The sequence below is a fragment of the Platichthys flesus genome, chromosome 4 (assembly GCF_949316205.1).
Source record: "Platichthys flesus chromosome 4, fPlaFle2.1, whole genome shotgun sequence".
NCBI lineage: Eukaryota > Metazoa > Chordata > Actinopteri > Pleuronectiformes > Pleuronectidae > Platichthys > Platichthys flesus.
Window position 1 is genome coordinate 18,696,296 of NC_084948.1, and position 23,163 is coordinate 18,719,458.

Genomic DNA, 23,163 nt, shown 5'->3' on the forward strand with positions numbered 1-23,163 from the left:
GGGTGTAATCTTCAGTATGTGATCTATCTTCATAACTTCAGACAATTTTCCTGTAGCTCGTGGTGTTTTTACCCTTGTGATTCTCAGTTGGTACCAACACTGGTGTCAAACTGCCCACTCCCAAAGTTAATACCTACAATCAGATCATGACACGTTCTAACATGCTAACTGCTAAATGCTAAGTTTGGATAGACTGTTTCCAGTGATTCAGTGACAGCCTCCCTCCTCATACCCTTCTTCTGTGGTGTTTGTTTTTCTCCTGGTTAACCCCCACCCTCTGTGTGTCATCCAGGCCAGTGAGCTACCCAGAGAACCACTACACTCTGTCCCCTGCAGGAGGCGACCGACTCCTGACCTACAGAAACCCCTCCGCCAGCTTCTCCTCGCCCTCCTCAGGCCTGATCGGCCTCTCCGCAATGGGCCCTCCTGGAATCACACCAGGCCCATTCGTGCGCTACAAACATTCCCCCGACAGGTGTGTTTGTGTGGTGTTTTGTCCTCTGAGCTCTGCTCTGTCACTCCTTCCGATCCTGATGAACATGAGCGATGTTACTCATAACAACTGTATACTGTGCTTGAGGCGGATTGGATCGGTTCAGAAGGGCCAGCTGAAAAATGTGCATATTCAGGTCTGCAGTTAGATGTGTAAGAACTCAATGTCTCCATGAGGATGGATCTGTTGTGTGGGCGGCTCTTCCTCACAGTGTGGAGGCTGATAACATCTTGTCTAACCGGAGGAACATGTTTTATACAACCCCCACTCAAACTGTAGATTTTCAGGTTTGATTATACGTGTGTGTGATGCGCTTTTGGATAATCTATTGTATGCACAACGATATTTCATTAGTATGAATGATATTTCATTAACCACAAAACCTCCCTATGTGACATGTCAACATAGATATGGAGCAGGACAGCGCCCCCTGCTGCCCTATGAGCCCCACCTTAGCGTGGACATCAACTCCAGTGGAGAGTCTTCCTCAGGCTTCACCAGTCAGGAGAGCACCATGGAGCGCTGCAAAACAGGTTTCAGCTTTTCTTCACCTATGTTCTTAAATTTAATTTGCAACAAGTTGTGTATTTCTCTAAGTGTTATTCAGTTCATGATTATGGCGACTAGACCTTTGTGATTCCCTCAGATAGTGTCATTTATCAGCTTCAGGGCCAGATGTTTACCTCGGAGTTGGTGAAGAGCAAAAAAAATGTTTTTGGGGCACATCAAGTTGTTAACAAATTCAGCAGTTATACAGAAATGTGACACAAACACACAATTGTCTTACTATGAATGTCAGTCCAATATTCACCTTTTTCCTCTGCTTTTGGTCTCTACCAGCTCCTGAGGGAAATGTATATGTGCCCCATCTCATTGCTGCGTCTGTTTACTGGTGAACAGGTTGTGTACAGTGGATTTTAGAGCTTTGTTGTAAACAGCTGCAACCAAAAACAAAAACAATGAGACAGTGGGAGTAAACATAACAGTAAAGCTGAGGTCCAGACAGTGAACCAATGAGCTGAAAGTCACTATACAGCCTCTCTAAAGCCAAACAGCTACAAATTCAGGTGATAATTCGGTGTAGGTTCATCGCTAAGAGCGACCCATATTGTTTAAAGTCAAACAGAAACATGATCACAAATCAGTTTGAATGTTGCTACGTTAATATGTGACAGGTCTGACTATATTGTATATTAACCAGACTTGTCTCGAACTACACACTGGTTTCTTGTGAATCAGACAGTAGAGCAAAGATAACTCAATGTGATTGAGTGTGTTGGTTTGTGGGGGGAGGTCAGTGTTTAAATGTGATATAAGTATTTAATCCTCTTTGCCAACCATTGGGGTTCAATGGTATTTTCTTTAATCCTGTGTCTGGGTGGGTTTTCTGCCTAGAACCCCTCTGGCATGTTCCGGTGGCAGCGTCGCGGGGACCAGGTGGTGGAGCCGGGCAGAGGAGAATCCCCAGACAGGACATCCAAGGGAAAGACTCTCCCAACAGACACTCCAAGGTCAGACTTGTCTTCACCGCGTCTCATTTCTTCATCTGTCACCTTCTCTGTAGTTATTTCCCCGTCTGACTTTGGTCCTCGTATCCTCTGCAGGGCGAGACTCAATACTCCAGTCACTCCAGCAGCAACACTCTGTCCAGTAACGCCTCCAGCGGCCACAGCGACGAGCGCTGGTTCGACGGAGGACCTGGAGGCGAGCGAGGAGGAGGCGGGGGATGCCTTGGCGACCTGGCAGACCCCGACCCTGACCTTCTCAACAAGGGAGGGTCCAACGACAGCGGGATCGACGCCTCGACCCACTACGGCAACAACCGCCACGTGAACGTGCCCAACAACCTGCCCCTCAAGCCCATGCACGGCTCCACGACTTACACTGGCATCCAGGAGCTCTCTGTGGGAAGGAGCAGCAGCGGGGGGGAAGCAAGGAGACGAGAGTCTTCACCCATCAGCGCGGCTGAAGTCAATAAAGGGTACAGGACGAGGACATTCCCACCTCCTGGCTCCAGTGCTGAGAAGATGGATGCTTTCAAACCCAGGTTAGAGACCAACTCACTGCTGAGATGCATCTTTTATGGTGTTTTTATGAAGTGAATATTAACTAGCATCCATCTCTAAAAAAAGAGACAGCAGATATGTGGTGCTTTTTGAATTTTTCACTTTAATGCAGCTTAGCTTAAAGGAGAAGGCTTGTTCTTGGTGGTGACAGGTTCTTTGAGGTTTTAAGCGAATGAGCCACGAAGCAGCAGCTATGTATCAGCAGCAGATCACCATGGTAAAACTATAATGCAGGAAAATGCATCTTAAAGGAACATGAAGGATTACAGCAGCCTAATCCTCATGAAACATACAGGTCATCATGTGATCTCCTCTGCTGCGTGGACTTGTCACTGCCAACACATATCATAAACGCATACAGAGCCATTCATCATACACACACACTCAGGCTTCCTTCCACCTCTGTGTTGGATTAATGCAGTTTTTCTAAACCCAGAGTGCCACTGACTCTGATGCTGCAGTCTTGTCTGGGAAGGTTTGAACCATCAGTGTACAACATGATGCAGATCTGAAGGCTGTAACTTATTGCTAACAGACAGGTTTTTGTGACTTGATCCTGCGAAAGGGTAAAAAGTAAAATGCAGTCTTTTTATTTGAAGGGAAAAATGAACATAATGTTGGTTTGTTATTCCTGTGATATAAATATATTTTCAATTAAGTTAATGCACTTTGGATCATGGTGCACCATCTGTGATAGGCTGTTAAGATAATGTGACTGCAAATATTATTTTTCTCACGTAAACAGTGTTGGACAAGCAGATCCAGTGTGTAACCAATCTAATATGGAAACTCATTACACTCAGAAATAACCAGAAAATAGCCAGTAAAGGAAACTAAAGTGATTTCACAATATATATATATTTTGTTGTAAAGCTTACTGAGGGCACCATTATTAGAATTTATTTATTCATTTTTATTAAGCCTTTCTTTTCTCCTTCATTTGTCTCTTTCACCTCTGAAACCAAACCTACTTGTTCACAGCAGGCAGCTGTTGACCCTCTGTGATTCAGTGAGTGTTAGCAGGTGAAACAGTTAGCTTCCTGTTTGACCAAGCTGTGGATCATTTTGATCCATTTATCACATATATGCGTCTGTGTGTCCATCCTCTCAGGGCCTACACGCCGCAGGGCTACAAGACTCCGACAGCAGAAAAGGCGCGGCATGTCCGAGCTTCTACCACAACACCCACCTCCGCTCAGCTGAGCTCCATCCTTCTGTCCAGCTCTGCCCCCAAAGCCTTATACGGGAAGAGCCGACCAAACGCCTGGCAGAATGAGGACAACAGCCCGTCGCCCGCAAACATGACTGTGGCTTCCAGCTCCGACAGCAGCAACAGCAAGAAGTAAGAGAGATGAAGAGTTTAACCCCAGCTATGATATAGTGCTGCACTCTCTGGACAGAAACATTATCTCCATCCACTTAGTGGGGTTTGGTTTTTAAGTAACTGGGTAAACCGAGCTGACGGCGACTTTAAAGCGTCTCAGTCATCTTGAGTTGGAAGAACAACTGTTGGACAAGTGCTGAAAATCTAGACGTAAATATATGATCTGTGGTGAAGTCATGAACAGAGGATCGAAATCATTGTCAAACAAAATGGCGTCTGGTAAAAGGAATTTTTAGATAAATAAGTAAACATGATTGTCCTCAGCTGTAAAAGGGCTGGAGATGTAAATCGCTTCTGTCAATATGAGGAGACGCACAAAAACGACAAGACAAAGAACATAAATTCTATAATTTGGGATCTTAATGCTCATGTATTGTGGCTCCAGGCAGGTGGACACAAATTCAAAGAACGTGTTTGGACAACCTCGACTCCGAGCGTCCCTGAGGGACCTGCGATCTCCACGGCGGACGTACAAGAGCACCATCGAGGACGACCTGAAGAAACTGATCATCATGGACAACCCGGGAGAGATACCACAGAGAGATCCAGTGAGGAAGACACTGACGCTTGTGCACCATCACTTCAGACTTCAGTTGTACCTTCATGAACGTGCACAGCTCTGATCTCTGTGTATCCCTAACCCTAACCCTGATCCCTGTGGGTTTTTCTCCCCTCAGTCTCCCAGACGGACTTTGCAGCGCACATTTTCAGACGAGTCGCTGTGCAGCGGCCGCAGAGAAGCCAGCTTTGCCAACTCCGAGAACCCGACGACTCCGACTGACGTGCTGTTCACCTGCACGCTGCCAACGCGCAGACACGCCGTCACCTCCAACCACCTGCAGATCAAGAAGGGTCAGTTTATATTGACTGTTGTCAGGTTGGTTTTAGGCTGGTGGAAGAAAGCTTCTCTGCCACCACAGCTATGATGAGTTCACCAGCTGCCTAATGGTAGTATGAAAGCAGTCTGGTTATGATTGTGATGTACAAGGTATCTGTTTCCCTTTTAAGCCTCGTAGATCCTCTTGTTTCCTGCAGAGGTTTGTTTACTAACTGCAGCTCCTCTCCTCATCTGTCCCCAGTGCCTCTGTCTGCGTCTGAACTGTCCCTCACAGAGGTCAGGGACAAAGTTCCCCCCCTGAGGAGGCTCGATCCTGGGCTGATGCCTCTCCCTGACACTGCCTGTGGACTTGAGTGGTCCAGCCTGGTCATTGCTGCAAAAGCCTACGAAGGTGAGGAAGGAGACACTTCAGGATTACAGTTATTCAACTTAAGACTCAGGCTTCATCCCTACAAACACATTTTCATATTAAAATTGCACTTTAAAACTAAAACAATATCTGTCCACACAATTGTTTCAGCTCCATATCAATAATACTCCATACTAACACACCTGAAAATTCACATCATGTGACCATTCATATCCATTGGGAATGTGCTTGCCGGTAGAAGCAGGAAGCAGATTGTCTACACTGCAGCTGGTTGCTTGGTTACAGAGAATCTACAAACGATGGGGAAAATTATTTTGGGCGGAGCAACGATGAGATGGAACTCTTTCTCCACTCACAGCCATCATATTAAAGTATGCATGTAAACCACTAGTCAGTTAAATGCTAGAGAAATCTAGATTACACAAGCGTATAACCACCTAGTTGTAGTGATGAATTTGCAAGATTAAACAAGTATGAAGTCCTAAATGTCCTGGTGGTTATGAGATGTGTTGTCTGGATGTTTGGGGTCAACTGGTTTCACTTTGTCTCTGTCACACGACACTCCTGGGAAAGAAAGAACGAGAGACCCGTGTGTTCATCTACACCTTGATCCCGACTGCTGTCCCTCGTGTCCTCTGCTTCCACAGAGACAAACACTTTAATCCACCGCCCGTCCTGCTGCTGTGTTCAGGTGCGACTGTGTCTTGTATCTCCAGGGACTCTTATTTAAAGTAGGATCATGTGTCTCTATTGCAGCACAAAAAGCGGTTTCCCTCTTCTCACTGACTGAGCCGCAGGTCGGAAGTCCTGACATGAGACCAGTCATAAGTCCCGTTCAGTTCCAAACTCCTCAGACGCCACGGACCACACCGACCCTCAGCAGGTACGTGACAAACATCAAACGAGCTCTACTTTCTCTTAAGTGCAGCTACACAACTTGAGAAATTCAACCCCACCAACTACTCATGGCTTTGTTGTATCGCCAGGCGATTGTTTACTTAGTCTCTACTGCCACCCGGTGGTAGTTTGCTGAGGTAGCAGCATATACTCCCCTGTGTATTCTCTCAGAGTTTGAGTGTTTACAGAGAGGGAGTTAATTCCATCAGGGAGCAGCAAGAGGAAGAACTTTTATTTTTTGTTGAAACAATTATACACAATGATAAATCAAAACACACACACCCACAAAAACAGCAAACCCTACCTTCCTGTATCACCTACATCTGTTTGTGTGTGTTTTCACAGTGACGAGGCCCCCCCCGAGTTGTCTGGCCGGCTCTATCACCTGGAGGTCATGTTGAAGCAGCTGAATAACGACCTGGAGAGAGTGAGAACCTTATTCTTTTAACCAAGGACTTGGTATAAATGTTTCATTCACACACTAAACTAGAGGATCTTCTTTTGATGAGTGTGTTCAAACCACTCCAGATGAAGTCATATTAATCTCCACAATAGGACTTTGACCAAAATACAAGTCAAATGAATTTCTCTCAAATATGATTGTAGTTATTTCTTATCATACAGATGTTTTTATTCTTTGGTTTTAATTAGTTATTTGATGCTTTAAAAACAGGTTGAAACATCATGTTTAGTAATTTAGTATTTAGCATACAAATGACATAAGTAGATATTTCCCCAACTGTCAAACTACTCCTTCAATAACATTGATAAAACATTCCAGTCGCTCTGAACTGAGCAATATTCATTTATTTTCCCCGCTCCTCATTCGTTCCCTTCTTGTCCACCGCCAGGAGAAGAAGGATAAAGTTGTCCTGATGGCGGAGATGGCCGACCTGAGAGAGAACAACCAGCGTTTGCAGGAGCAGAGCGTGACAGCCAGCGAGCAGCTGCGCAAGTTCAACAACTTTTTCACCAGCCCCCACAGCACAGGAAGTGACCAAGGGGCTCACTCCTTAATGCACGACACAGACTCAAAGAGGGAGTGATCAACAGGTGCTGAAGAAGAAGAAGAAGAGTGTGATTCAGGCCTGAGGGAGGGCAAGTGTGAGAGGAGTATTCTTTCAGGAGGCGGAGGTCAGTTCCCTCACTCAGCTTCCACTGGACTGCCTTAAACCAGAGAGAGTCCGAAAAAGACTATTTTTGAAACGCTACACTCCCGGAAAGTCTCGCCGAGCAGAGACCCTCCCTCTCTTCTCTCTGAGCCTGTTTATTTTTATAAACTGAAGTCAAAGTCTTATATACTTTCTATATATGTATAAATATACTGAGTCTGCTACTATGCCGGAGGAGTGATGGAGAGGAGAACCGAACTGTTTTTGAGAACACTACATCACCTGGAGAGGCCTAATACTGTTCCTGCAGCGAAACCCGCCAAAAAAAAAGACTCATTACAGACTGCATCTCCCAGAATGCACTAGTAGTGATGGAAGCTCTACAGACATGGTACTGTAGATAGATGCCTGTGTGGTACAATTCTCTTGTATCGATATTATCTATATTTTAATGATATTGCATAACGGTTGTACTAAAGAGGTGTGTTTGTATGTGTGTGCGTGAGAGAGAGAGAGAGAGACTGATGGTAAAGTGAATATTCTGAAGCATTACTGCACATCAATGTTTGTGCTGAAGTCTTGATTTGTTTTATTGCCCTTCAGTGTGTGTGTGTGTGTGTGTGTGTGTGTGTGTGTGTGTGTGTGTGTGTGTGTGTGTGTGTGTGTGTGTGTGTGTGTGTGTGTGTGTGTGTGTGTGTGTGTGTGTGTGTGTGTGTGTGTGTGTGTGTGTGTGTGTGTGTGTGTTTAAGAACAACTGATTAATGAACAAACAAGTTTACTGTATAAATTAAACTTGTGGGCCACAGAATTCTTCTTTCCTCCGTTTACGTGGAGGAACCGTGGCCCACACATGTGAAACAAGCCGTCAGAGAGTCGAGTGAAAGGGATTGGTCGATGTCAGGAACTCGGTGACGCCCACATCGTGTCTCTGATGAAGTGCGTTGTACAGAATCTCCAGCAGTGCCGTATCATCTCAGACCTCAACGTACTGGATGATTATTTTAACCCCAGAACTTTTAGCTGAGACTTTTTTTCCTCTTCTTTAAAACAATACACTTATTTTCTTTCTTGCAGATAAAAAAGATTGATGCCACTATTACTTTAATCCGGCCTGGTGGGCCTGGTGTAACACAGAGTTATGTGATTTAAGCAACTTTTTTAACGTAATATTGTTTTGTGTACGTGGTCTTAAATAGCTGTGACCAATTATCGAATCCTCACTGTATTTATGAAAAAAAACAAGATGTTAATCGGTGAGCTTTACAAATGCTTATTGGTGGATTTTGTTCAATCTTATAAACGCTTAAATATCAGTATATAAATTATTGAAATGTTAAATGTGTTGGCAACCAAAAACAATAATTTCCATTAAGTTATGCTGTGGTGTACAAATGAAGCCCCATCTTACAGCCTTTGTTTGTTTACATTTAGGCCTTTGCTGTTGTTAGTTCCTGTTCATACTGTGAACAAAACAAATACATTACTTTGATGTAGAAAACTCAAAAAACATGATAAAGCTCTCGACTTTTTGCTGTTTTCTAAGAAGGTTATTGGATGTTTACTCTAATTGGACTTTGGAGAACAGTAGTATCGTTGGAAACATGTGTATCTTGTCTGCATGTTGACATTTGACTGAGTTATAACAAAGTAATTGGGTTGACAAAAAGAAGCTAACCTTAATAACCAAACCAGGTAGTGGACAAACATGAGTGGCATCAATCGTTAAACATAAGAAAACGAATAAGTGTATTTCTCAAAACGTCTAAACTGTGTGTGTGTGTTCTCATCAGAATGAAGCGACGTCAACAGTCGTGTGTGTTGATGGAAAAACATTTACTGTACATGAAAATTCACTGGACAACACTGACGCTCCTTCCCATCAGAACCAGTGTGTGAGAGGATTCGTCCATGTGTTCTGAACAAAACACTTATTTATACAGCAAGCTGGCTTAACGATATTGTCTACTATATCTATTTTTCATACAGAACTGCGAGTGTGTGTGTGAGTGGATGCTGGTACTGACTGGATGACAGATCCCTGCAGAGGAAGTTTCTTTTCCCGTCTCACTTCATTAATTGACTGATGACACTGTTCTGAACTCTCAGCCCAGATGAGCAGTGATATTTTTCCTCCCTGGTCTGACTGGATCTGTTAGTTTTGAACTTTCCAACTCGCTCAGGTTTCTCAATATGCTGGTAACAATGACGCTACACCATTGGGGGGGGGGGGGTAATGATGTACTGTGAGACTATCAGAGATGTTCCCTTTAATATTTCTGGATGTTTTGGTTCATTGTAGGTAAATCGAGGTCGTAATCCATTTGCTGGATTCGTTTAAAACAGATAAAATAGTTTCTCAACAGATTTCACATGTTTATTATGTCAATATCCACAAATGGCATATGCAGTGATAAAGGATTTGTATCTGTTTACATCTGTAAACTCCCACCAACTCCCAATAAAATCTGATCAGTAGTTTTTGCATTATCCTGCAAACAAGCAGATGTAACCATCACCTCCTTGGTCACGGTTACAAACAAACAAGACTCTGCTTCAGTGTCACCAGCTCGTCATCCTCCAGTCGAGAGGTTTTCATCTGAGTAACTTTGAGACCAGTAACATTAATACATGAACCTAATTTACCAGTCTGTCATTAACAATCTCAGTCTCTCATGTGGCTCCTCAGTAAACTGGTTTCAGGTTTGACGTTTTTGCGGAGGTTAAATTCAGTGACGCACTCCTCCTTCTCCTCCTCCTTCTCCTCCTCCTCCAGCTTTGCAGGTGTCGCTTTGATTTTAGTCTTAATCTTTACTTTGCTTATGTAAAAGGGGCAAGGTTTCTTTTTTTATACATATATATATATATATATATACAAATTCCGTTCATGTTCTGTATAATTTTACGCTATTTAAAGCATACACAACACCCTGTTGAACAAATCAATAATGCATAATTAAGGTTAATGGTTAATATTGTAAAACTACGTTTGTTTTTAGATGTTAAATATTTTGATAATTTATTTTTTAACACGTTGGCCGCTGTCAGACGAGAGGGTACTGTGTGTGTGTGTGTTTTATTTTGATGTTCTACTTCTGATTCCTGTACAAAGTTGATTTGTATGATTCTTTCGGGGGGGTGTCTGACGTCATCTTTTCTTTGTGTGTCGCTCGTGTGGCGGCAGCACGCGACGCACAGACAAAACGCTTGTTCATTGTTTGCTTTGGGTTGTAATAATGACTTGTACATTTAAAAGTGTAAATTATGTTTTCATTATTTTATAAAAAATATATTAAAAACAACGATCATTTGGTTCATTCATGAGATGTAAAAGTATTTTTTCCTCTTAAGTTCAATAAGTGGTCTAAACTAAGGCTGCGATTCATTTTGTTTAAATGCACGACAGAGCTCAATGTAAACTTTTTCAGTTTCTTTGACCAAAAGATCACCACTCAAAACACCACTAAGTTTATTGTTTTGGAACCAGTGTGTTACTGGATTTAATGAGCTGATTTAAAAAAGATTAATTCAGGAAAAACTCTCAATGTCAAGAATGAAGTCAAACCAGGGTTCATATACATTTTGACCAATGGTTTTCCATGACTGAACCAAATTTGAAAAAAAAAAAAATTTGTGGACTCAGTGTATACATGAAAAAAATTAAGACCAACCTGAGATCCTGCACTTTGAATAAAGTTTTTTTTTTTCCCGGTGCACACACACAATGAAACGTATGAAGCTTTAATTTTTTATTACAAAGTTATTTGATTGGCAACATAAAATAAAGTTTAAGTACTTGTAGTTTTCCCATTGACGTGAGTAAACAAGACGTCATTAATTCATTTTATACATTTAAATAATGTCCCACAGTGAGCCAGAGAAGGATTCATGAAAAATGCTTTCTAGATTTGTGAATCTTTGTGAGTCAAACATCCTGTTCAGCACCCAAAAGATTCAGCATCAAGTCAGAGCAGGCGAACACATGGAGTTTCAGCAGATACAGAGAAACGAGTGGAGAGGGGAAACGTTTAGGATCCACACATGAGGCAATCGTCTTTGTTCTCCAGGGAACAAACCATGGCTGCCTTGTTAAGCGCTTTGAGCTCCTCCTCCGAGACTTTGTCTGGCTGGGCCTCCTTCACCGTCTCCTTGTTCAGGGTGAACTGGATGGGGTTGGCGGCGGGCTTCGTCCTCAGGTAGTACATCCCTGTCTTCAGACCCTGTGGAGAGAGTGAGGACACAGGTTAAAGTGCTGCACCGGTGTTTTTCAACAATTTAATATATTGACAACCCTAAAGGCTGAATTATAGTCCTGCAACTGCAACCGCGGAAGGCCACGACTGTTTATTTACATCGCCACTCCGGCTCCTCATAGCCTATTTCTGGCGGACAAATCGGCCAGTCAGTGACGGGTTACACAAGTGGTCATACTTTCGGATCTCTTCTGCCAAGTGCTCCTCTATTTCGTCCATATTCGTCCTTCTAAATCTTCCGTGATTTCCGTGCATTGTGGGGCATGAAACCGGACACTAGCCTCCGGACGGGATGTCGTCAGCAGACCAATCACAAGCCTTGCGGGCTGCGTGAGGCTCGCGTCGCTTCGTCGTGTAGTTAGAAAAATTGGCGGACGCACGCATGCCGCCAGAGGGCACGAAAGGGGCGTGTTGCGTGTCATACGTGCGTGCAACCCGACTATAATTCGGCTTTAAAACTAAAGTGTGAAGGGTTGTTGCTCTCTTCTCCCCCTTTTCGGATTTGTCCCGCAGACGTCACTCACTTGTTTCCAGCCGAAGAAGTGCATGCTGGTCAGTTTGCCGTAGTTGGGCTCGGCGATGTGGATGTTCATGGACTGGCTCTGGTCGATGTAGGCGCCGCGGTCGGCAGCCATCTTCAGGACCGTCTTCTGGGAGATTTCCCACACGGTTTTATAAAGCTCCTTCAGATCGTCTGGAATCTCCTTGATGTCCTGTTGACACAAGAACAAATATAAACAAATCAGATTTTAGTGTTCAGTCACATCATTGGTCAGTTGAAAAAAAAAAGTTATGATGATGCTCATCTTCTTAATGGAGTAATCTACCAATGTTTACTTTGGTATGAATCTGACAAATGAGTCCATAACAACATGATGAACTCAGCATCTGGAAGAGGCGAGTTTGATTTACCTGAATGGATCCGTTGTTACCGATCAGCTGGTTCTTCATCTCCTCGCCCCACAGCCCTCTCTCCGTCAGGTCTTTGAGCAGATGGGGGTTGACGATCTGGAACTCTCCGGACAGGACCCTGCGGGTGTAGATGTTGCTGGTGTAGGCCTCGATGGACTCGTTGTTGCCCAGGATCTGGGCGGTGGAGGCCGTGGGCATCGGGGCCAGCAGCAGGCTGTTCCTCACGCCGTGCTTGGCGATCTTCTCCTTCAGCAGCTTCCAGTCCCACAGGTCGGTGGGCGTCTTCTCCCACATGTCGTACTGGAGGATGCCCTTGCTGACGGGGGAGCCCTCGTACGTGTCGTAGGGGCCCAGCTCGGCGGCCAGGTCGCAGCTGGCCTCCAGGGCGGCGTAGTAGATGGTCTCAAAGATCTGGATGTTCAGCAGCTGAGCCTCTGGGCTTTCAAAGGGGTAACGCATCAGGATGAAGGCGTCGGCCAGGCCCTGGACGCCGATTCCGATCGGCCTGTGGCGCTTGTTGGACTGATCGGCCTCGGGCACCGGGTAGAAGTTAATCTCTATGATCTTGTTCAGGTTCTTCACGATAACTTTGGTCACAGCCTCCAGTTTCTTGAAGTCAAAAGTCCGCTCGGGGGTGACGTACATGTTGAGAGCGATGGAGGCCAGATTACACACGGCGACCTCATCGCCACTGGAGTATTCAACGATTTCCGTGCAGAGGTTGCTGCATTTGATGGTTCCCAGGTTCTGCTGGTTGCTCTTCCTGTTGCAGGCGTCTTTGTACAGCATGTACGGCGTGCCCGACTCCGTCTGGGACTCGATGATGGCGTGCCACACCTGCTGAGCCTTCACCACACGCTTGACCCGGCCCTCCCTCTCATATTGGGTGTAGAGCTTTTCAAACTCCTCCCCCCAGCACTCGTCCAGGCCGGGGCTCTCGCTGGGACACATCAGAGACCAGTCCTGGTTGCTCTCCACCCTCTTCATGAACAGGTCGGGGATCCACAAGCCGTAGAAAAGATCTCTGGCTCTCTGCTCCTCCTTCCCCGTGTTCTTCTTCAGCTCCAGGAAGTCGAACACGTCAAAGTGCCACGGCTCCAGGTACATGGCGAAGGCGCCCGGTCGCTTGTTGCCGCCCTGGTCGACATAGCGTGCCGTGTTGTTGTAGACTCTCAGCATGGGGACGAGCCCGTTGGAGTTGCCGTTGGTGCCGGCGATGTAGCTCCCGGTGGATCGGATGCAGCTGACGGCCACGCCGATTCCTCCCGCTGACTTGGAGATGAGGGCACACTGCTTCAGCGTGTCGTAGATGCCCTCGATGCTGTCGTCCTTCATGGTGAGCAGGAAGCAGCTGGACAGCTGGGGCCTGTTGGTCCCTGCGTTGAAGAGCGTGGGAGACGCGTGGGTGAACCACTTCTCCGAGAGCAGGTTGTAGGTCTCGATGGCGGCGTCGATGTCCGTTTTGTGGATTCCGACCGACACCCTCATGAGCATGTGCTGCGGCCGCTCCGACACTTTGCCGTTGATCTTCAGCAGGTAGGAGCGCTCCAGCGTCTTGAAGCCAAAGAAGTTGTAGGAGAAATCTCGGTCAAAGATGATGGCCGAGTTGAGGCGGTCTTTGTTGGCGAGCACGATGTCGAGGGTCTCCTTGGAGATCATGGGGGAGTGGCGTCTGTTCAGGGGGTTGATGTAGCTGTACAGGTCCTCCATCACCTCACTGAACACCTTCTTCGTCTCCTTGTGCAGGTTGGAGACGGCGATCCGCGCGGCGAGGATGGCGTAGTCCGGGTGCTTGGTGGTGAGGGTGGCGGTGATCTCCGCGGCCAGAGTGTCCAGCTCCACGGTGGTGACGCCACTGTACAGACCCTGGATCACCTTCATCGTGATCTGAGTCGGGTCCACGAACTCAGAGTTCAGCCCGTAGCAGAGCTTCTGGATACGAGAAGTGATTTTATCGAACATGATGCGCTCCTGGCGGCCATCTGAAAAACAAACCAAAACAAACCATTGACATCACAACTGGTGTTTTAAGAGATAAATATCAGGAAATGTCAGATTTGGCATCGAGGAGTAAACAGATCTACGTACTGATCCGATTACATGTTTTTAGTTTTTAAAGTATTAGTTTCCCCCAAGACAAACTCAGAAAGAAAAAAAAAGTATCTTGGCAGCTCCAAAACTTGCAAGTAGTTTGTAAAGCAATGAAAAAAATATTAATAAATATTAACGTTAAGTGTAGCATTAGCCAGAACAAAATGTCCGCAATTCATTTTTGTCCAGCTGTTAAACTTGATCAAAAAGGTTTCTTGTATATTAAATGCACTGGTATCAGACATGCACAATCCAGGTACAAGAACTTGTACAAGAACCGGAAGAGGAAGCAAAGTATTGGCTCATCTCCAGTAACAATTACACGGTTTGACAAACTTCTATGACTCATGATCAAATCCACAGTGCTCGTCAGAAAGCGGACAGACCACATTTATCACGTGATTGCAAATGTGAATTTAATGGTGCGTTTGGTACCAATGCAAATGTAACACAATAAAAGCCCTTTTATGAAATGAACGATTTACGACTATTTGAACACTTCACGGTTTAAGATATGAGACTGTCAAGGGGAGAGTTGAATTTGCATTAACACCGTGAGGCAGTGACTTCAACGGGACAATCAGGAGAGGATCCGCCTGACGCCTAATAAACAGAATGATCAATTACACTGAATAAATAAAAGGAGGGGAACAGAAACAAAGACCCACCTCACACAGAAACCTGCTGTTATTACACTCAGGAGGTAAATAAAGCGTCTGATCGTTAGTGGAACTCATGTTATTCATCCATCACCTCACTGAGCTCCACAGAGACACTGAAGATCATAACTTAAGTTTTTGGCGCCAACCATGACAAAGGCTAAACATGGCTGAGCCCATAAACAATCATGTAAATCAACTGGAGCAGGTGGACTGAGATATTACACCTTACGGTGTGCATGTCAATGTTAACGGGGATCAGCTGACTCGCGCATACACTGACAGTTTGTGCAGTTTGATGTAAAACTTGATCTGATCTGTGTACATCACATTGAACACACAGTTAGCAGTGGAGCTAACGGAGGCCTGGTTCCCTCCGGCTCCAGAACCGTCACCCTCAGAGACCTACCTCGCTTAATGACGTGCATGTTGATACGGCGTGGTGTCTACTCGTCTCCCCTGGGAAAACTGAAGCTTCTCCGGCAGCGCGATCAGCCTGTGGTCGGTGTCACGGTGCTCGGCTGGAGGTGACGTCCGATCAGACTCTGTGGGGAACCCGCGAACTGCTCCCGAAACTCCCGCTAACGTCGCTTTTGTACGGAAGACGACAGCTGTGACGGTGGAGGTTTTCACAATGCTTGGCCAATCAGCAGCGAGAAACCGCCGGTTCTTCATGTGTGAGGACCAATCAGAATAGTTTTAGATGGCAGCTTCCGTTTCCTGTCTTTGAATCTGGCGGGACAAAAAAGTAGGTCATTTTTCTTCTTTTGTTGTTAATGCCTAACGACTTAGAAATGGGTTTGTTCTTATATTTCTGTGTGTATTTTCAGGTAACACCCTATGTTTGTATATAGTTATATTGTGTTGTTTAAGATGTACTTTTTCTCACTAAATTTGATTAAATAGTACATAAAATAATCTTCTTTATATATTTTTTATAAACGATAAATTAGAGAAAACATAATGTAATTCGCAGATTGTCTGTTTTAATAAATAAGCTGACTGTGTTATGTAAGCACTTTATTCACAGATGTAAATATTTAACGGATGGAAGAATGAACTAAAGATATTTGCTGAATTTCCTCAATGTACTTCTTTCATTTCTGGACTTGTTTATGCTCATTGTGTTTCACTACTGTATCAACACTGTTGTGAACTTTAATAGGTCATATTTGGTAAAATGTTTTTTTTGTAACAAGTGTTCTCAATAATAATAATAAAAAAATGTAAATACAAAACACCAACTTCCGATAGTATCGTGTTATTTCCTGTCAAGCACGGGCATGTATGTTGCGCGTGCGCTCACTGAAATCTACTGCGCATGTTGTGGTGGAGGACGGAGGTCCGCCATCTTGTCTGCAGGTTGGACTTGCGGATATTGGGACTGAGGAAGAAAGGCAGAAAAGCACAAGAGAACAAAAGCGGTAAGAAACCGAGTCTGAAGAATATTTAATAAAGTCTTATTAACTTTGTTGTGGTTTTGATTAGATGTTTTATATCTAGCTCAGGTTGTGTTATGGACACAGTCAAAATTCCCAGTGTGTCCAACCAGTCTGCTGGTGTTACCATGTCGGTGTCATAGCTGCAGGCATGTATCTGTAATCACTTTTTAAACAAATATAGTTTAACCAGTTTAATGTTGACAACAAAATGTTTAAATTCCGTTACATGAGCTCGCTTGGGCACCAGAGGATGACAGCATGGCCTTCACCCAGCAGCCCCCTGTGGTTTATCCTGACCTGCACCACCACTAACCATTGTGAGACCTGACTCAGTTCCTGTCAGGAGAACCAGCTCATGATGTAGAATGTATCGGTTACTGTTTAAATTCAGTTTGAAATAATCTACAATGACTTGAACTGTTTTCCAGATGCACCCGTCTATAATCAAGGGTGGAGGACAGCTGCAGAGCACCTCCCTCACCAGCTGGGCCCAGTTCGGCTGTCCCCTGTGCCCCAAGTTCAGCACAGCACAGGGAGAGACACTACGGAGACACCTGGGGGCCCACGTACAGAATGCAGTGCATCTTCAAGGTGGGTGGATGAGAAGCGTCTGCTGTGAAATGACACTTTCCCATGTGTAATGTTGATTAGCACTACTCTGTGTGTTTGTATTTACCCTGGATTCTAAGTCAACAATGCAAAATATGGGGTCAGTAGATCACCTTTTACATCAGGAGCTGGTCCTCTCTGGAAGCTGGCATGTTTTTTACAGTAGCAAAAATTTGACAAACTAGAGACCTTTTGAGTTTTTATGACAACTGAAGGCTGCCACAGGTTCTGCTTCAGGTTTGGAAGGGGAGGGTGAGGTGAGGTGAGGGGCATTGGCTGCAACATGCAACTTCACCACTAGATATCACCAAATTCTACACCCTGAAACTTTAATTTTGACTTGGTAAACTGGAAACCATAGCTGGAGTTGAGAAAATTCATATATGTTTTGTGTATGTTCTCTCTAATAAGTATATGTTTATGAGGTGTAAAGTCACACATTTAAGTTGGATTACTCTTTCTCTGCAGACACTATCATTTGCAGATGCAACCTGTCGTGCAGAGACACGGGTCATTACCACTGTCCAAACTGCACAAAAACAATTGTGCGCAAAAGAGATATCACGTCACACGTGACTGGATGTCAGAGACCATGTGATAAAGTACCACCGCCATGTGAAACACCCTCCACTCAGTCAGCTGACCTCAGCCAATCTGCACCTTCATCATCATCAATGGTCTTCACCTCCTTTGCTTCCCATGAGAAGTCAGCACACGCTCCAGGATGCACATCTTCAAAACCTGACTCAGAGCCTCACTCTCCCCTATCTGCTCCAGAGGATTCAATCACAAATGAAGACCACTGCTACACACTTTGTCCCAAAGCTTCTGTTGCACCACAGTCGTCTCCGCCACCCTCAGCCTCACCCCCAAAGGACTCTGAGTTGGATTTATCACCCAGGGAAGAAGTCAGTGCTGCCGCTGCTGCTGCAGGCTCTGAAGCAACAGAGCTGACATGTTTTCGTGTGGCAAATTTGAAATCAGTGAAGTGTCCTCACTGCTCCATCGTTCTTTACAAAAAAAATCTGTCAGTACACATGCAAAGGAAGCATGCAACGCTCAAAGACATCACAGGTTCATCTCACCTGGAATATGTTGATAGGAATTGTAGCACAGGGACACCGGTAACAAGCAGAGGTCACCTGAGCCGGGGAGAGTCTGTTGTTATCATCTTATTAAAAAAAATAAACAAATGACTGAATAAATAACACTGAGTTCACAAACTTTTTTGAATGTGAGAAATATCGACTCTTGTGCTGGAGGGTTTGAGTCTTTACAGAATGAATGAGGGGAGTGATGGGTAATGGGAGGTAGAGAAATTGTACTGGGGGCGTTTTGGGGTTTTATTGGATTATCATTGAAGCATTGAACATGTATAGAACATTCCTATATACATAATTATACATGAATATAAATGGAATGGGACAATTTGGGTAAGCCAAACAATACACTTCTTTATGGTCTTAAATAAGGAGATGTACTAGGGGGAGTTTGGGTGTTTTATTGGATTATTATCAAAATATAGAACATTCTTTACAAATATAAATTGAGTAAAATGGGTGAAAGCCAAACAATAAACTTCTTTATGGTCTAAACTCAGAAGATACACTAGGGGGCGGTATGAGCGTGTTTTCCTTCGGTGATGAAGACGAAGAAGTGAGACTAATATGGACAGAACCAGGAGGTAGAAGCTGCTCGGACACAAAGACACTAAACACCGGGTCTGATCCCTGAGTAGCTGCGGTGGTTTGAGGAGCAGAAGTAGGTGAATATCAAAAGTTAATCACGGATCGATCAGTTTTACAGGAGAGGTTATGTTTGTTGTTAGCATCCGAGCTGTTAGCTGACCTGTCAGAGTTAGCTTGAGTTTGTATGGAGGGTTTTTAACAGCTGCTGCCACTTCCTGCTTCTTGCAAAGTTATCCCCTTACTTCATACGTGGCTTCATTTGGAAGGACCAGTACGGACATGTCAGTGGAGTGCGCCCTGTCACCTCCTCCTCCTCCTCTTCCTCCACCACCTCCTCCTCCTCCAGCCCCAGCAGATAGGAAGAAGAAGCTGTATCAGACCATAGCCAGCAGCAGGAGTCCAGTGGAGGGAGACCACACTGAGGCCTGCTCCCTGCTCAGCCAGAGGGACAGCAGGTGAGAGTCACTGGGAGGAAACACTGCACGTGTCCCATTGAACATCTGATTGCTCTGGTCTCATTGTCTGGAATCTGGTTAAACATCACATAAACTGATACAAGTTAATCTGAGCAAAGACGAATACATAACACGTTCCTCCCTGAGTCCATTAACCGGCCCTGAACTTAATTCACCCTTCTGGCATTTTACTCTCCACTTTATACTAAGTTATCTTCTTTTCTATGAATTCTGTGAGAAATAAACCAAAGTGTTGAGAAATGCCCTATCTGGATCCATCTCATTGACTCTTATCACATCCTTACACCAAGTGTCACAGTGATTAATTATAGCGTAAGCCTGCCAAATAACAGACGCCGATGCTAACAAATTGAAAAGTGTTTCCTAATATTTTGTCCATCCCACTTTCTTACATAAGACTGGTAGATGTGTCGAAACACGCAGCCACCATGAAGTAAACATGAACTACACCAAAAATATTTATATGTGGGCTGTTGAACTAGACTCTAACAGACTGAGCATTTGTTCTAAATAAGCTTTTAGACTTCGGAAAGTATGAGGACACAGTCGTTCTAATGGGAAAGTGTTTGTTGATGTTACATGATGATCTTGGCTTCAGTTTTAGGAAGGACCTGCAGTGGATCCTGGTGAACACATACGTGCCTTCTCTCATCCAGGATGGTCCTCAGTGAGTGGGAGTACAATCAGACCATTATGTTATTAGTCTCACCTGAACGCTTCAGTGTTTATATATAATAGGGACATATTAACCCAGGTGTGACTTCAACCATTTACCTTCCAGGTGTGGTCTGGTGGCTTTGTGGATGGCTGCTCACCTGCGTCAGCCACGGCTCAGTGTCGACATGGAGGCTGTGGTTCAGACGGCACTGAGCAGAGGATACACAGCGCAGGGTGAAATGTTTTCAGGTAACATGATAACGTGTAAAGTGTTTTTTTTTGGTCCAGTTTGTTTGAACAAAATGAGAGTGTGAAACAAGAGTAAAGAGGGGTGTGTTCCTTTCATCTCGGAGCACTTGACAAAGCCCTGATTCCTCTCAAAGGCTAAATAAATACCAAGGAATCCCTAGGTGTCACTAGAAGAGCAAATATGACATTTAGCTGAAAGGGCGAGATGTAGGATGTTGAGGGCTAGGTTTGTTTTCATGGTGATTCACTTATTCACATATTTACACTCTCACTCTGTGCTGAGTTTCCAGCTGTATGGTTCTATTGAATGTTCTCATTAAGGCTTTTGTTTTGCCAGCCAACAACATGGCCCTCCTGGCAGAAGAGGTTTGCGGCTGTAAGGCCGAGCTGCTGTCTGGAGGTTTGAGTGGCGACAATGCTGCAGCTGTCGTCACACATCTGTGGGGGAGACAGCCCGTTCTCCTCCCGTATCCTGAACCCAAAGGAAACCAAAAGTCTTTTACTGCTGATGGACGAGCAGCTGACTCAAATCGGCTGCTAAGTGGCGGCCTCAGTGTTTTTCTACTAGGTTATGGATTAGCAAGACAGTGGGAGAATGTAGGCAGCCAGTGGGATCCCCCTAATATCTCCCTCCCATGTAATTATTCATTCACGAGCAGAGCAAGAAGTCTCCATTTTGCCGAAAGCCAGCATTTGAAGAAAAACACTGCAGCCTGTGTGGCTTTGTGTTCATCTCAGCTGATAATGAACAACAAAGTGTTTTCACAGTTGAATAGAGGGTGTCGCCAGTAGAGAGAAACTTACAATTTTCTTTTACGTTTAGCATCTTTCTCGGTCACACTTCCTTACATAATGATTTAATTCACAAAAAAGTGTTTTTCTCTATGTTAAGAATTACAATAGGCTGATTTATCCATATAAGATCCATATCCATGTCAACCAGGCTGTGCTGTCTCTGTTATGAGAACCGATCATACTGTAAAAGTCTTTGACAGGAAGTGCAGATACGACGAGGACTACAACCACGAGCCGTGCCAGCGCAGTGGCCACAGGGCGCACTGGGCCGTCGCCTCAGGTAAGACTGGATATCGCTCATTCACCAGTGGGACGCTTTTTAAAGGTGGTCCAGAAAAACCAGGCGGACTCTTCTATGGTGAAGCTGGTTTGGAGCTGATCTAAGTTCCTGCGCTGTACTTGCAATTTCTGACATTGCAGGTTCAGATTCCACTTTGAGTGATGTGAAGATTATTTGTGTTATTATTGCTGCTGAAAATTCGGTCATAGGTGAGAACGTATATGATGCAACATACAATAGATCCTAGTAATTTGTTTCATAGGAAGACAAGATAATCGGTATATTATTTAAATGTTTTTGGTGACAAAGAGAATATAAATTGTAATTTATTTATATATTTAAAAGAACATACACCGACTGAAATACTGTGCAGATCCTTTAATGGAAAAAGAGCTGACCTTGGATTTTTAACCAATTTAATTAGATTCATTCTATGTCATTATGTGAAAATTCAATTGGCCATCTACTTGGTGGACTGATTGTGGCTGTCTCTGGAGGGATACGTTTCCCTTAATGAGACTGAATATCCTGAGAATATGTCAGATTTACAGATGTAAACCTGGTTTTACTGTTAATCTTCCCCTCAGGGCTCCATGTCGCTCACACTTACAGATTCCTTTCTTTCCAGGAGTTCTCCTCGGGTTGGATCAGGGGAGTGTGAGCAGTAGTGGCGCCCAGCCTGATCCCAGTCTTCCCTGGCTTCACCTGCCCAGCGACACCAGTTCCCCTTGTCCTGTCCGCAGCACGGGGCTCAGAGAGGTTTACGTCATGGCTAAGCAGGGTAAGAGCCTGCGCTACCAGCTGTGGAGCCTGGACAGTGTGGCTCGGAGCAACGAGCAACTGAGGACGATGGACCCTCAGAGAGCCGGGGACGGGAGCCGGTATGTGGTTCCTAGCGGGGACGTGGAGGCCGGGCTGGCTGGACAGGCGGTGCTGCTGCACACGAGGACACAGGAGCACTAATAAGTGTTGCTGCTGTTTGAATCATGGATGTAAACGGCAATTGAGAACATGCAGGGAACTATTTAAAGTTATAGTGAGAAGCTGAGGGGCATCACAGTGGATTCTTATTCCTACAGTTAATTTACAGGGCTGTGAAAAATGCTTTAAAGCTGAGTTTCACACTGTAAAGTAACTGTATTTGGCCAAATACTGATGCAGCCTGGTTGTTGAGTCTTCTAGTGACGGGTGCTATGAGAACATTTAGAGCAAAATGCTATTGAAACAAACCTCAGGGAGATTTCTCTTATCGTAAAAGGCCTCAGTAGAAAATGTGGGTAAATTATAAGTAATATTATGATGAATGAGAGGCTCTTGAAATGCTGTTTATCCCTAAGAACACATTAACCCTGTGTTACCTCATTAATGTTAAGCAAAAAATCTGATCATGATCTCCGTATGAAGTGCCTGTGGTGTAAACATGGTGTCCATTATTTATGAATAGCACATGACATTATATTAATTACGCAACGCAAAGATCACAGTGGTGCAGACTTTGGTTAACTAGTTACAAAATAATGTAGCTGAACGATATGAGATAAATAACATGTGTTTTAAACATGACAGCATGTAAAGCTGTTCAAGTAGACCTCCCAAATACATGTGAAATTATAACAATGCAAGTGGATAGAATATGAGTATTTTAATCACAATTATAAATTACATATAATGTGAAAAGACTTGTTACACACCCATAGACCAGAACAACTGAATTCAAACTAAGAAACTGCTGCTGTGTTTATGGAGATAACATTTTTGTGTGGCAGGTTTACAACATGATGAAATCATCACAGAGTGAATGTGGTGTTTATACAATAAATAGTTTCATGTAGGAGGTTTTGTTTTTATCTGTGTTTGTGTGTTGGCAAGATTACATAAAAACTCCAGAACTGAAT

The 23,163-nt window shown here is 44.4% G+C and overlaps 3 protein-coding genes and 1 long non-coding RNA gene across 8 annotated transcripts in view; 3 read left to right on the forward strand and 1 right to left on the reverse strand.

Annotated features, from left to right (window-relative positions):
- Window positions 1–10,459, forward strand: part of sipa1l3 (signal-induced proliferation-associated 1 like 3) — a 64,059-nt gene extending 53,600 nt beyond the window's left edge. The window contains exons 14-24 of the mRNA XM_062385381.1: window positions 293–475; window positions 902–1,026; window positions 1,889–2,004; window positions 2,098–2,540; window positions 3,671–3,901; window positions 4,329–4,491; window positions 4,621–4,795; window positions 5,023–5,172; window positions 5,908–6,034; window positions 6,394–6,475; window positions 6,900–10,459. Of these exons, the coding sequence (XP_062241365.1) occupies window positions 293–475; window positions 902–1,026; window positions 1,889–2,004; window positions 2,098–2,540; window positions 3,671–3,901; window positions 4,329–4,491; window positions 4,621–4,795; window positions 5,023–5,172; window positions 5,908–6,034; window positions 6,394–6,475; window positions 6,900–7,094 (1,990 nt within the window). The 3' untranslated portion in view covers window positions 7,095–10,459. The remainder of the gene's footprint in view (window positions 1–292; window positions 476–901; window positions 1,027–1,888; window positions 2,005–2,097; window positions 2,541–3,670; window positions 3,902–4,328; window positions 4,492–4,620; window positions 4,796–5,022; window positions 5,173–5,907; window positions 6,035–6,393; window positions 6,476–6,899) is intronic.
- Window positions 10,460–10,891: 432 nt separating this feature from the next.
- On the reverse strand, window positions 10,892–15,657 carry LOC133951450 (ribonucleoside-diphosphate reductase large subunit). The gene is made up of 4 exons (XM_062385382.1): window positions 15,482–15,657; window positions 12,323–14,304; window positions 11,935–12,123; window positions 10,892–11,377 (listed from the first exon to the last, which is right to left on the reverse strand). Exons 1-4 carry the CDS (start codon window positions 15,498–15,500, stop codon window positions 11,186–11,188), a joined length of 2,382 nt encoding a protein of 793 aa, XP_062241366.1. The 5' UTR covers window positions 15,501–15,657; the 3' UTR covers window positions 10,892–11,185.
- Window positions 15,658–16,393: 736 nt separating this feature from the next.
- LOC133952376 (uncharacterized) lies at window positions 16,394–18,331 on the forward strand. Of its 3 annotated transcripts, none has more exons than XR_009920541.1 (4): window positions 16,394–16,496; window positions 16,576–16,831; window positions 16,943–17,105; window positions 17,592–18,331. It is a non-coding gene; the product is annotated as an uncharacterized LOC133952376 (long non-coding RNA). The 3 variants fall into 3 exon arrangements; XR_009920543.1 differs by having other exon boundaries at window positions 16,581–16,831; XR_009920542.1 differs by lacking the exon at window positions 16,394–16,496 and having other exon boundaries at window positions 16,503–16,831.
- A 443-nt stretch (window positions 18,332–18,774) lies between these two features.
- On the forward strand, window positions 18,775–23,102 carry actmap (actin maturation protease). 3 transcript variants are annotated; one of them, XM_062385389.1, is made up of 7 exons: window positions 18,775–18,888; window positions 19,042–19,266; window positions 19,886–19,954; window positions 20,069–20,193; window positions 20,531–20,660; window positions 21,198–21,268; window positions 21,897–23,102. In XM_062385389.1, the coding sequence occupies exons 2-7, from the start codon at window positions 19,091–19,093 to the stop codon at window positions 22,229–22,231; spliced, it is 906 nt and encodes a 301-aa protein (XP_062241373.1). In that variant the 5' UTR covers window positions 18,775–18,888; window positions 19,042–19,090; the 3' UTR covers window positions 22,232–23,102. The 3 variants fall into 3 exon arrangements, with proteins under 3 accessions (XP_062241373.1, XP_062241375.1, XP_062241374.1); XM_062385391.1 differs by having other exon boundaries at window positions 19,078–19,266; XM_062385390.1 differs by having other exon boundaries at window positions 18,775–18,884; window positions 19,078–19,266.
- The last annotated feature ends 61 nt before the right edge of the window (window positions 23,103–23,163 follow it).